General features: G+C 37.3%; 1 protein-coding gene across 7 annotated transcripts in view; it reads left to right on the forward strand.

The window, feature by feature from the left end:
• Positions 1–12954, forward strand: part of RAPGEF2 (Rap guanine nucleotide exchange factor 2) — a 184879-nt gene that overhangs the window by 58895 nt on the left and 113030 nt on the right. For all 7 annotated transcript variants that reach the window (XM_074541181.1, XM_005486312.4, XM_005486314.4 and 4 more), the window contains exon 3: positions 1853–1909. In XM_074541181.1, coding sequence (XP_074397282.1) covers positions 1853–1909 — 57 coding nt within the window. The remainder of the gene's footprint in view (positions 1–1852; positions 1910–12954) is intronic.

Genomic DNA, 12954 nt, shown 5'->3' on the forward strand with positions numbered 1-12954 from the left:
CTTTATCAAGAATGTGCTTCCTTCTGTCCCAATTCAGAGGGGAACAAAACTTGCTTGTTGAAGTGATTCTGTTTCCTGTGACTCCTGCTCTTATGTGGCACATTGCCCAGCATCCTTCCAGACCAGTAGGGCACAGACTATCCTTGAGCAGTATTTAAATTTTTAAATCTGATTTCTAGCAATGACTTCTCATTCTGGTTTCCTCTCACCAGTGACTTCATGTCTGTGCTCCCCTTCCTGCTCAAAACAGCATCAGAGAGGGAGGATGAAAACCCAGGAGGTAGAAGCAGACAGTAGCTTTTCAGTGTCTGTAAAAGATTTTGACAAGACCCAATTTTATGGTGGAGAGGAGTGTCTGAAAAAAGATGGTTTTGTGATTCAAAGTTTTTTGCTGTGCCAGAATGGAAAAAGATTGAAATTGATATGCAATATATAATGCCTAATTTCATGCAACAGGGACATTTTTTTCAGTGAGAAAAGTTCTGAAAGATGGTCCAAAGCATAGATCTAAACTACCAGGGTGTGGGAAAGGCTGTGGTAGTAAAACTTGATTCTTAGTTTTTATATCTGTCTATCTGCAAACAGAATTAAGATCTCAATTTTCTGTTAATGATTTATGAATAGTCATGATACCACAATAAGCCTGCCACTTCTGAACAGAAGGGGCATTATTTTTTAGTGGGCTGAAGTAATAAGTAAAATCCTGTGAGAGATTAATGCTAAGGTGACTTTTGTAGCAGTCTGTTGACTATTGAAATGAATGATCTAGGAAATGGCAAGTGATTGTTATGTCAAACCCAGACCAACTCTTACAGGTCTCAAATCAACTTTTTGGAGACTTTTTGCCTGAGTAGCAATTCTTGACTGCTTTTGCCTGCTTATGATATTATTGCTGGCAGCTGGTCATTGATACACCGAGATTCTGATGATGGATTATGTGAGGAAAGAGAATTTATTTCCAGAATTTAAATATAGTTCCTTATTTGAATGTTCTCATGAGCCTCTTAGGTAAATCTCTGTCTGGCTGTCAAATAGCCTTGGGGTTTGCAGTCTGCTTCAGAGCTATGGAAAGGCCAGGGAGGCAGTGGGATTTGTTTTGTCCCCATCCCCCCCAGTAATTCACAGGCCTGTTTCCTTGAGGCAGTAGATAGAAATGGCATTGTGATTTTTCTGCATCAAGTTAACATTGCATTTCCTAGTATGTGGTAAGTTCTATTCTAGTTGCTCTCTATTATGCCACATTTGTCAGGCAGACAGTGAATACGAAAGCACTTTAATCCTCCCCTCTAGACAGAGGATTTTCCTGCAGGAAATTCTCTCTACTTTGAGCCCTCTGGGATTTTAGCATTAAAATCTCATGGTAATTTTCACGTTGCTGAATTTTAGCAAAATGAGAAGCATTGATTTACCAGCCAGCACAGTTTTTTGTTTTACCTATTGGGCCTGACTTGAAAAAGAGAGCAGTTTTTATATTGTATCTCTGATTAGTGTTGCACATAGTACATTTACAGCCATTTCTAAAATTCAGAACTGTTTTTATGAAGCTACTTGCTTTTATCATATCACTATGGAAAATTAGATCAATATAATTTTTCCTTATTTTTATAAAATTTTTTTATGGGAACAGCTACATCTAGTGTCCTGAATAAATACTGATCTTGGATGAACAAATAACTTAAATGCTTACATTTTACAGTTTGTTCTCCTGAATTATGAATCAGCTTGGATTTGAATTGGTGGGTGGTTTCAGTAAGTGCTGGAGTTACCTGTGGAAATGCTGAGTAACTTTAGAAAGTGAAGTCTTTGTGATGCTGATAGGAATCATAACTAAAATTTATTTTTTCTCTTTCAGACTGATGTGTGAAACGGTTAGATATGAAAGACATGAAGCAAATGAAGTTCTGTACTAGTAAGTATTTCTGCTTCCTCTTATATGGTTGAAAGAATTAATGTATATTAAAGTGAGTTGAGGACTGTTCAATGCCAAAATTCCTTGCCTAGTGTGTACAATCTGTAAATGTAAATGGTCCACTTAATTTTCATCATCAAACACCAGAGAAATTTGCTGCTGCCAGGGAGAGAGCTAACAGTGGCTCTTGCTTGGTGATGCATGTTGTATTAAATTTATATAAAATTAATATGTGGATGTGGGATTGTCATTTAGTCTTACTTCAGTTTTGTGAAAGTAGTAGTGATCAGCTTTTCGTGCCAGTGGTGCCAAATTGACAAATCTAACATGGTTTATAATTAGCAGGGATGTGCTCTGATGTCAACTCAGATTTACAGTAGAGAGCTGAGAATTGTAATTGCTTCGTTTATGGAACCAATTTATTGAAACAAAATGTTTCTCAGATTCTTACTTCCTGCCCCTAACCCAGACCCTGAATGCATATTTTTTCCAAGTTGTCTGGCATTATTTGAACATTTAAGCATACAAAGAATGCACTTCTACGCTTTCTTTTGTACTTGTGGAATTTTTCCTGTATGGAGCATCAGGAGGAAGATGAGATTGAGTAAACTCAAATACTGGACCTTGACCATTCAGCAAAGTTAAATTAAGGTCTAATGAAATCCAGTAATGTTATGTATGGGAAATACATAAGGTCAAAATCTATAGGTGGATAGATAAAATCTATAGGTGGATAGATAATTTTAATTAGACCAATACAATCTTTATTTATTTTACACTAATTTGCAAGGGACCATTGTGCTGGTGATTTGTCCTTCTCTAGGCAGTTGGTTCATGTCTCCTTTGTAATAGAGTTTTTGTTGAGACCCAGTATTTTGGTCATTCTAAGCACTGACTTAAATTTGAACTATATGCTGAAAGAATCCATGCTGCTAGCTTACCATATACTCAATGCAAGCAAAAATTACAGGAAATATGTGACTGAGAAAATAGAATTCACAAACAGGAGATTGTGAAATCTGGGTTAACTGGAAGTGCATTTTGCAGTTCTTCTGCACTGATTTCCTTTGTCACTCCTTTCATGTGACTTCATTTTCACTTTGGTTGTTTGCCTGTCATTCCTATTTAGTTGCTTCTTGACATTTTTCCCCATGATTTATTCAAAAGATTTAATGGGCAGTTTGGCAGTTTCTGGATATAGATGCTAATGCAAAATGTGCTTGCTCTAGCATTTCACATCTCTGATGTAATGTTTAATGGGCTAAACCTGAAAGTTAACAATTACTATTTTTTATTTAAAAAAAGAAAAATTTCATATTTTGAAACTAAAAATATATGTTCTGTTACTCTGAGCTGTAGCTTTACATTTTTTTAATGAACATTTTGAGATCTGCTTAGTAAGAAAATCCCATGAAACCTGCAGTCTAATTTCAGTGTTCTATTTTTAGGATAATAAACTTGGAGGGATCCTTATTTTTGTTTCACAAATTCAGCCTATGTGTTGAAGATGTACTCTTCTAAAAAACATTATTTCAATTTTGCTATGTACAGGTTTGGAAAAATTCTTTGAGTATTACAGGAGAGAGGAGCAAAGTGATAGCCAGGCGGGGGTTGATCCACTCAGTTATGAGCTGTAGGAAATCAGCTTGGAACATGCAACCTGGTTACTTTTTAATGAACTTACCAGAGTTATCACTTGGTGCTCTTATTTTCATCATGAAGGCTAAGGTATTAAAAGATCATCAGATTTTAATATTTTAGATTGTTTTTTAACTTAGAGCTTCTTCCCTCTGCCTCCTGATGCTATATTTGCATTGAAATCTGAAATTGGGTGCTATACCTATTAAAATAGCTGCAACTGTTGGAGCTGTTAATTGACCTGTGTGTTTGACCTCCCTGAGGCAAAACTTAATGTCTCAGGACAGAAAAGCTAAATCTTTATCCCTAAATGCTAATGGGCAGACTAATGCAGTTGCTCTGTTTATTTGATCAAAAATTTTTCATTGTGAAAACTGTGTGTCTGTCTGCTTTGTCAGTGGTATCTATAAAAAAGTAAATTTCTGTTGTGCATATGCATGCAATGTTGAAAATAATTATGTGCATTCCTTACAAGCACAGCAGTTATTTTATCCTACATTAAAAAAAAACCCCAAAAAATAAGTTGTTAATTTTCATAGTAGCTCTATAGATTTTTTTTAATATGACCAAAGGGATAAAAAGGAGCATGTTGCTGAAAATTGGCTCATCTCATCTGCATTTATTTTACTATCAGCGGGTGTACATGGTAGTGACAAATTCCCAAACCCTACGGCCATCTCACTGCTTAAATGGAAACTGGGTTATTGGAAGTGGCAGTTCAGCTTGAGTTATTCTTTATTTGCCAGTCATTCTATGCCTTTCATTTGATGGGAAGTTAATGACAAAAGGGTTTAAAACCTGCAAAGCAAAACTTCAGAACTGAGGCTTTCTTGACATGTGTATTAGTTTTGGTTTTTTTTTTTAACTTGCTCCTTTTCTTCAAATCTACTTAGAGATCTCATTTAAAATATATTTATTTTGGTCACTTAATATATGTTTTATCAGTAGTCCAAAGAAAGAAATGTTCTATTTTCATATCATGAAATGTATTTACATGCGTGATAGTAATTATTGATGTCTTCAACAGTGAGCTTCCAATTAGCATTTTCTTTAGAAAACAAAGTTCTAGCAGACTTGTAGATGGTGCTTATACCTCTTTACAGTTGAACAAAATTTTTCAGATCAAAATTGAACTTTGTGCTATGATGGCAGAGGATTCTTTGGCAATAAGTGCTTTGGATGTAAGCAAATGAGTATGGGTCTGATGAAACAATCACCTCTTTTTCGTCCTCATTAGTCATGTGAGGGCTGTGTGTGTTTTTCAGCCATGCTGTTTGATATTGCTGTGTGTATGCATCCGTGGTGTTTGGTTTACTCTTTCTGTAAGGAAGTCTTGTATATTTTTAAGCTTCCCTTATGTTTTCACTAAGAATATTGGATTGGCAGAAAATATGTTAAGATTTGCTGATCTGCAGTCTAAAGTCATTCAGTAATAAAGCCTGAATTGCCAGGCTGTAGCACAACACAGTTTTGTGATTGCATTGCCTGTAGTTTGAGCAATTTAATTTGGAACTTAGTTACTGCTTGTCTTGCTTTTAAAAATTTGAAGGAAACCCCAGTCCAGGTTATTGTGAAGTGTGGTTTTTTAAGAGATCCTTCAAATGAAGTCCTGATAGGATATATGCTCCTACCTCCCACATGTCCCTGCTGAGAAGATTTCATTTTTGATTAAAGTTCTTAAGAGCAGACTACTTAGTAGACTGCTGGTTGTGATGGTAGTGGTTCTTAAAAAAGGACAAGTGTTTCAAAAAGAGTAGTTATCTCTTTAACATCTTGAACTGAATTTTAGTGTAACGTCTGGCTGGAAAAAGCTCTTGTCTAATGTCAAAATATTTGTGTGCTTTTACGTAATTCAGCTTGCAACCTTTAATAAAATTCAGCACGGAGAAAGACAAGTAGAAGTTGTATATATAAACTGGAGATTGGAGGGAAAAAATGTTGCATGTGAAATGCAGTTATTACTACAGAGAATGTTCACAGCTGAAATGAGAAATAGCAAGCTGATTAATTTCTGAGTTATTGACTGTGGTAGGCAGGTGTGAGACAAAAAACTTTAGTTACGTTGTGTCTTGATTTTTTCCTCATTCCCAATTTTTCATGTAGTCTGGAGTGAAAAACATCTACTTGTATTAAGACTGTAGTGCTTGTATGGTGGTGGAATGGGGAGCGAAAAGGGGATGAGAAGTGGAGAAGGCTTTAAAAAAGACATGTAATTTCAGCTGATTATTTTTGAAATTTCCATGATTAGAACTAAATTCTCAAGCCTATTAGCAGTAATATCACCATCCAGCCTTAGCCAAGTTTTCTGAATTATATCACCATTGCAAATCACAAGACCGAAACACACTGGTGTTGGGCTAGTCTAATGCAGCCTTCTCCAGGACTGGCTTGGCCCAGCCATCAAATCCTGAAACAAAAGAAGTCTGGAAAGGGAATAAAGGAGCACAACTTCTGGTAGCTACTCAAACATTGCTTGTTTTCTTAGATAAAGATTTAAGTGTTTTCCATGAGGTAGAGCAGAATGTCTCAAAAATGCTGCGGGCAGTAGTTCTGTGCAAGGACAGGTGAGATGTAGATCTGTGAGTAGTCTTTGTAAGAGTGGCAATCCAAGAGTCACGCTTTTGTGTCCTACAGTGAAAGTGACATTTATTGAATTAATGGTTCTTTCACAGTAACATTTTGCCCTGAAGACCCTCAGGAGGACAGAAGCAGTGCGTGTAAACCAAAAAAATTTATGCCAAAGTTGCTGTACATTTCTGCATTGCCTGACTTGAAAGTGTGACAAAAATGAGCTGAAACTATCTTCTTTAGCTATTCACACAAACACTCAGAGAATATTCTGAGTTGGAAAGGTCTCACAAGGATTGCCATATCCATCTTTTAAGTGAATGCCCCATACAGGGATCAAAACCACAACCTTGGCATCATCAGCACTCTGCTCTGGCCGACTGAACTAATCTCAGGGTCTCGTAATTTTTAAACTGAACAGCACTGCTGAGACCACCTTACTGAAATTGTGTTAAGAGGGAGTGCTTTTATAGATGCAGTGTATGTGGTCTGTAGCTGTATATGTTTGTATCTTACAGATAACTTAAGAAAACTTAAGTCCTAAAAGCGTACAAAAAGGAATTGCTAGGGAATCTCCCAAGTAAAAAGTGGTAAGAGGAACGTACCTCAAGTTGTGCTGGGGATGTTTAGATTGGATATCGGAAAAGATTTCTTTACAAAAGTGGTTGTCAAGCAGTGACACAGTCTGCCCAGGGAAGTGGCTGGGTTACCATCCCTTGTGTGTTTAAAACACAGAGATGTTGTGCTTGGGAACATGATTTTAATGGTGAACATGGCAGTGGTGGATTAATGGTTGGGCTTCATGACTATAAAGGTCTTTTCCTGCCTAAATGATTCTGTGATCTCTGGGTCAGTATCAGAATTTTCAGGTAGATCTCTGCAGGCAATAGATGTATTCATTTGTGCTTCTTCCATACCCACACGTTTCTGTGGAAGTTCTGCAGCAGTACATTTAATAATGCAAAGAAGTTCTGCAGCAGGGCTGGCCTCTTCTGTGTTGTCCTGAAAATATTCCTAAAGGTGTATTGTGCCTTCTGATAGTTGGGCAGTTGCCAAAATATCATTGGAATGCTGCCAGTTCTGCACTGCAGTAAATCAGGAACCTGATTTGTATGTTGTGTTATGGATACATTTTTTGTGGGGAATTTTTTAGACAATGTCTATCATTAAAATAAACACATTCAAGGACTTGGCAGTTGTCTCTGTATAAACAGACACTGAATCAAGGCTTCTTAATAGTGTCAGTGATCAATGTTAGAGTCTGTTGGCTTTGCACAGCCAGTTCCAAATTTGTGTTGTTGTTTGACCTGATTTTGAGACTTCCTTGAATGATGACTGAGGTAATGGTTTTGCACCTTCTTTACTGTAAATGCTTCACTGAAAGCTCTCATATTTTTGTTGTAATTCTGAGAACTTTGAGGCACTCAAAGCTTTGGTTTTGGAGACACATAAGAAAGTTGTAAGGTGTAAGAACAAATCTGTCTTGCCTTAAGAGTGTTTTGGGTGCAGGATCATTTTATTTTGCTGCTTCTGTAATAGTTTTCTGGTGATTTAGGAGACTGCAATTTTTGTTCTGAATTTTTCTTCTGATACAAAGGACTAATTCACTGTACAAGTTTAATAGCTAGACTTCAATGACAATAGGTCAATTAGCTTGTGTGCATATATTTGTATAATATATTTATTAATTGCCTGTTTAATCCACTGTCTTAGACTGACAGGCATTACTGACACTCTGTAATAATCTCTAATTTGACCAAAATTCTTGTGTTATTTTATTGATTTTATTTCAGAAGTGAAAAAAATTATAAATAACTTAAATACTGTTAAGAAAAATATTCTTCTGATTATTTTTTTCATGAATACTGAGGAATTGTTTACTATGGTTCATTTTTATGCATTTCCCATTGTTGCAACCAGGAGTCAAGACACAATTTTCATCGTGTCCATCTGTAACAAATAATCATGGACATAAGTTGAAATATGCACACTCTTTAGTGAAAATCAGAAGTTCAAAATTCTGAGTTACCAGTTTTGTTACTGAATATATTTTAACTCTGTCTTAAATTTATTCTTATTTCTAATCTTCACTCTAAATATAACTTCAATGTATTCATATAAGAAGAAAAATACTTGAAAATTGTGTGCGGGTAATGCGTCGAGTACCAATCTCTTTTACTTTTGTGTTTGGGAGATACCACTTATTGTGATCAAGAGCATCTGAAATGCTCTGGCAGATGTCAGGTAACTGCTTAACTGGCTTAATAAGGAGGATTAGAGGCAGTGCTGACAATGTTAGTAAGCAGTTTTCTGGTTACTCTGTGTTTGAACACTACAGTGCTAGTGGGCAGGATCTTCAGGCAATGAGAGAATTGTTCAACTTGGACATGTTTGACATCTCAAGGCTCATGTCTAATTCTGGCAGTGATTATTCAGTTAAAACAATAAACTACCTATAGCTGTCAGCATAGAGAGGATAACCAAAATGAGCAAAGAGAAACAGACAGATTAATCTGCTGGAACAAGATCCTATGGAGCATGAGCTTGCAGAGCAATGTTCTTTGGGATTTCTTCTTGTGTAGTGCTTAAATGTCTTAAAGAGCTCCCAGTTCGGACATGTCAAATTTCTGTTGTTTCTGCTTCTCTCACTTGGAGACCTGGGAACATGAGCAATGTCTTTGGAATTACTCTGCTTACTTTCTGGAGTTTATGCTACTTTGAACAACACTGAGTATGATTACATGAAAATGTAATAGGTGCGCCTTGGTTTGAAAGTTATCAAAACAATTACAAGTGTTACAGATGGTAGGATGATGGTATTATATCTAGTTTAATGTAAGTCTTGAGTGAATCCTTTAGTGGTTGGAATTTTAAAGACTTACTGTTTCCACAAATTAAACTAGCTTTTTCACAACCAAGAAATTGTTCTTGTTGAATTCATGACCTTTTTATGGCATAGTTTGAAAATAGCTCTGAATGGAAGGCAATTCTGGATGTTGAGGATGACTAAATTTAGGGGTCCTGCCACCATCTGGAGTTGCTGTAAGTCCAGTGTTGGAGGGACAATTACACCTCTGTTACTTAGGTCTCAGGATAGACCCAAGTGCAAAAGGAATATAAAGCAGTAATTATATGGAGGTAATTTCCATGCTTGTTTCCACTGAGACCTGCATGCTACTTAGCTTTTTTCATGTGCTGTTTTAAAGGAGTTGGCTCAGAAGCCAATGACCAGAAGCTGGGCAGTAGAGGAAAGACTTTTGTTTAGCCTGTGCTTTCAAGTCCAGGTACTGAATTTTGCACTGAAGTGATGTCTTTGACAGAACTAAAGCATGTTTGACAGCAGTCATCACAAAGACCTGAAAATTCTTGCCACTGTACGTATTTATGATGTTCATTATCTCAGTTGAACCTCAGTGAGTAAGCTTGTGCTTAATATGATTTTTTATTTCAGAGGTTTTAGTAGTGCTGTGTCTTATTTTGATGGAGAATGAGAATTAAATGGACTGCTGTTTTTAAACAGCTATTTCTAAAGAAATGTTAAAGAAAAGTGGTGCATCAGGACCTGTCAGGATAGAGGAAGACACTACAGATGGTATAGATATTTGCAATTTATTCAGCTTTTCAACAGGTTGATTTAAATTTTTATTGCAGCTTAATATTTTGGAGGGTTTTCAGCACCTTAAGTAATCAGGAAATCTGAAAGCTAAAATTGGAACACCTGTGCTACAGTAGACAGATGCATTACAGAATTGATGTGTATGTTGGACATGTTTTCTTGTGAAGAATTTCTTTGATATGCCATTAATATATAATTCAGATATATAGTTACAAATATGTAGTTGCAAGCATGCAAGTGCTGCTGATTGCTTTATATAGAAATAAAATATTTGTAATTAGAAAATAAAGCTTTAGTTTTAAGTAGTGTGTATGTAACTACTTGGGAATAGTAGCTGGTCTGGGAATAAGAAGCTGCTCCTTCTCAGGGCATGAATAGATCATAGCATGAAGTGCTTTAGACTGTGAGAAAGCCTGCAAACTTCTTGGATTTTGTCAGTCTGGAGATGTATAAGCACTTCTTGATTTTTGAACTTTGAGTGCCTCTGAGGTCTCAGAGAAAACAGTCATATGCTAGAAAATGTGAAAGCCTCAGTCTGAAAATACTGTCTAAACTCATCAGGGCTGACAACCCAGTGATGTCATAGGCCATTGCATAATGACACAATTGAAGTTTCCAGACAGAACAGTTAGTGTCAGCTATGAACTTTCTTTGAATAGTTCTGTCCTCAGTTTTTTGTGTGATTTTCAAAGCACAAAGGTGTCCTGTCTGGCTGCAGGTTGTAGTTTTGTTGAGGGACTACATCAAGGAGGCTGGGCAGGGACACACAATGGGAAGGCATGGCAATCCAATTTATGACTTTCCATTTCTAGCTCCTGAATTCCTGTAAGTCAAGTTCTCTGGCATTCTGGGAAATTATATATAGATTCCCCAAGAAATCCTCTGCTCTCAACAGTGTTTTAATACAAAAGTTAAGATTTCAAGGAAATTTATTCAAATTTTGTTCAACTAAAGTTCAGGTTATAATAAAACCTGCACATTGGTGGCTATTTTGGTATTGGCTTTCAGTTTTGCACCATTGCAATATTGCTGCTAGAACCTGAATATTCTGAAAATTTATCAGTAGGTAGCTCTATCATAGTAGTTAACAAAAGAAGAACATTAAATCTTGGTACTCGAGTCTTTTGTTGTTGTTTCTGCAGAACACAAATCTTAGTTTCAAGACAGAATGAGTGTGTATTGATTTTGTTGTTCTTACTGCCCCTAATGAGTGACTTTGGGGTTGACTTCATTCTGATTCTCTGCAGGATAAATTGCTTGTGTCATCTAACCTTCTTGGCAATAAATCTTGCTTTCTGTAACTAGGGAAAGTGGATATCTTTGCTGCTTTTGGTAGGCTGTATAACTTTCAACAGTCCTACATTTCATCCAGATAAATACCCAGGACAGGAGCTGAGCTGAAGAAAGTTCCCAAAAAAAACAACAACTTTCCCTCAGTCTTAGGTACTTGAAGCAATGTATTCTGTCACTTAAGGCTAACATGTAGGGTAAAGTCTTGCTTGAAAAGGTCTTTGTATGCCTGCTTGGAAATGTACATGTGTCAGTATTCCTGATTTAAATTGTTCCTACTCCCACTGTGCATATGGCCCTGCAAGAGTGAGGGAGGGAGCAGAGAGGAATTCAGAACTAGAAAGGAAGTGCTGTTTGCTGGGTTAGGTGAGCTTTGCTTTCAGCCAGATGAGAATCATGGAATCATGTTGGAAAGACCTCTAAGGTTGGAAAACCTCTTAAGGTTGGAAAAGACCTCTAAGATTGTTGAGTCCAACCATTAGCCCAGCACTGTGAGGTCTGCCGCTAAACCCTCTCCACAAGCAGATCTACACATTTTTAAAATACTTCCAGGGATGGTGACTCAAGCATTTGCCTGGGCAGCCTGTTCCAGTGTTTGGCCACACTTTCAATATCCAATCTAAACCTCCCCTGGCATAGCTTGAGGCTAACTCTTGTCCTGTTGTGTGTTGCCTGGGAGAAGAGCTGGCCACAGCTTCCCTTCAGGCACTTGTAGAGAGTGATAAGGCCTCCCCTGAGCCCCTTTTTGTCCAGGCTAAGCACTCCCAGCTCTCTCAGCTGTTCCTCGCAGGACTTTGCTCCAGACCCTTCAGCAGCTCCCTTGCTTTGTGGAGCTTTCACTGCACTCCCAGTCTCCTCATGTGTGACAGCTGCTGCTTCAGTGGTCGTGGTGATGCTGGCCAGCAGTGGCATCCTTACTAAACCAGTAATAGCAAAGACCTTACCTCAGCAGATGTCTGTCCTTTTTACATCAGCTTGACTGACAGGTGCTATGGACCTTCCCCTTCACTCTTGAAAAACCCCTTGTCTCTTGAAGGATGCCTTTGTGGAAAGGTCATCAGCATCAATCCTGCTTCAGCAGCTAATTCCTGATGAAGTGCTTATGTGGACTTAATGTCCTCCTGCAGACCTAGTCAGGGAAGTGTCCTGTCTGCAATAAGGCCTTTTAAGAACAATTTGCTGTTGTCTCTTTGGCAGAAGAGATATCTTTAGGACAAATAAAGTTTCTAGGTTCTCATGTGGGCTGCCAGGGGTAGTCACTATTCTAGCAATGAAAGAGAACTTTACAATTAGGCTCATTCTCTAGAATTCAGTTTTAATGTTTAAAATCAAATGTAAAATGTGAATGCAAAGAAAACCTTTCAAATATGAGTTTCCTCAGTTGGGTAAAATGGGTATTTGCATGAGTCCTCAGGTGGCCTGAAAAAGTACTTTTGTAGTTCAGCATCTGCTTCTTCTGTAGTTTCTTCTGTCTTTCATGACAGGCACAAAAGTCCTGAAGGATGCAAATGCATTGTTGATGAACAAATGTCAAGCATAGTACAGAAAACATGGAAGCTTGATTGAAAGCCACATGATGTTTGAATAGGATTGTGGAAAGCCCAGAATCCTTAAAATGGAAAGAATTGCACGTGTTTCTTGTGACAGTATTGTCTAGCAAAAGCTGGCTGCCAAATGGCTTTGTTGAGGCTTAATTCTAATCAACTGGGAGTGTAACAAGTGTTAAAAGTGCAGGAGTTAAATATATTTTCATATGAAAGGAATAGATCAGTGTTTCATTTGCCTTTTTTTTTTTTTTTTTTTTTTTTTTTCTTCTGAGAGAGGCCTGTGGGTTCTGGAGAAAGAAATGTGTTTGCTATACGTTTGGGATTTTTTCAGATGTTTAGCTCAAGACTATGTTAAGACACTACTAGTTGTAAAAAATGAAGAGTAT

The sequence above is a fragment of the Zonotrichia albicollis genome, chromosome 5 (assembly GCF_047830755.1).
Source record: "Zonotrichia albicollis isolate bZonAlb1 chromosome 5, bZonAlb1.hap1, whole genome shotgun sequence".
NCBI classification, from domain to species: Eukaryota; Metazoa; Chordata; class Aves; order Passeriformes; family Passerellidae; genus Zonotrichia; species Zonotrichia albicollis.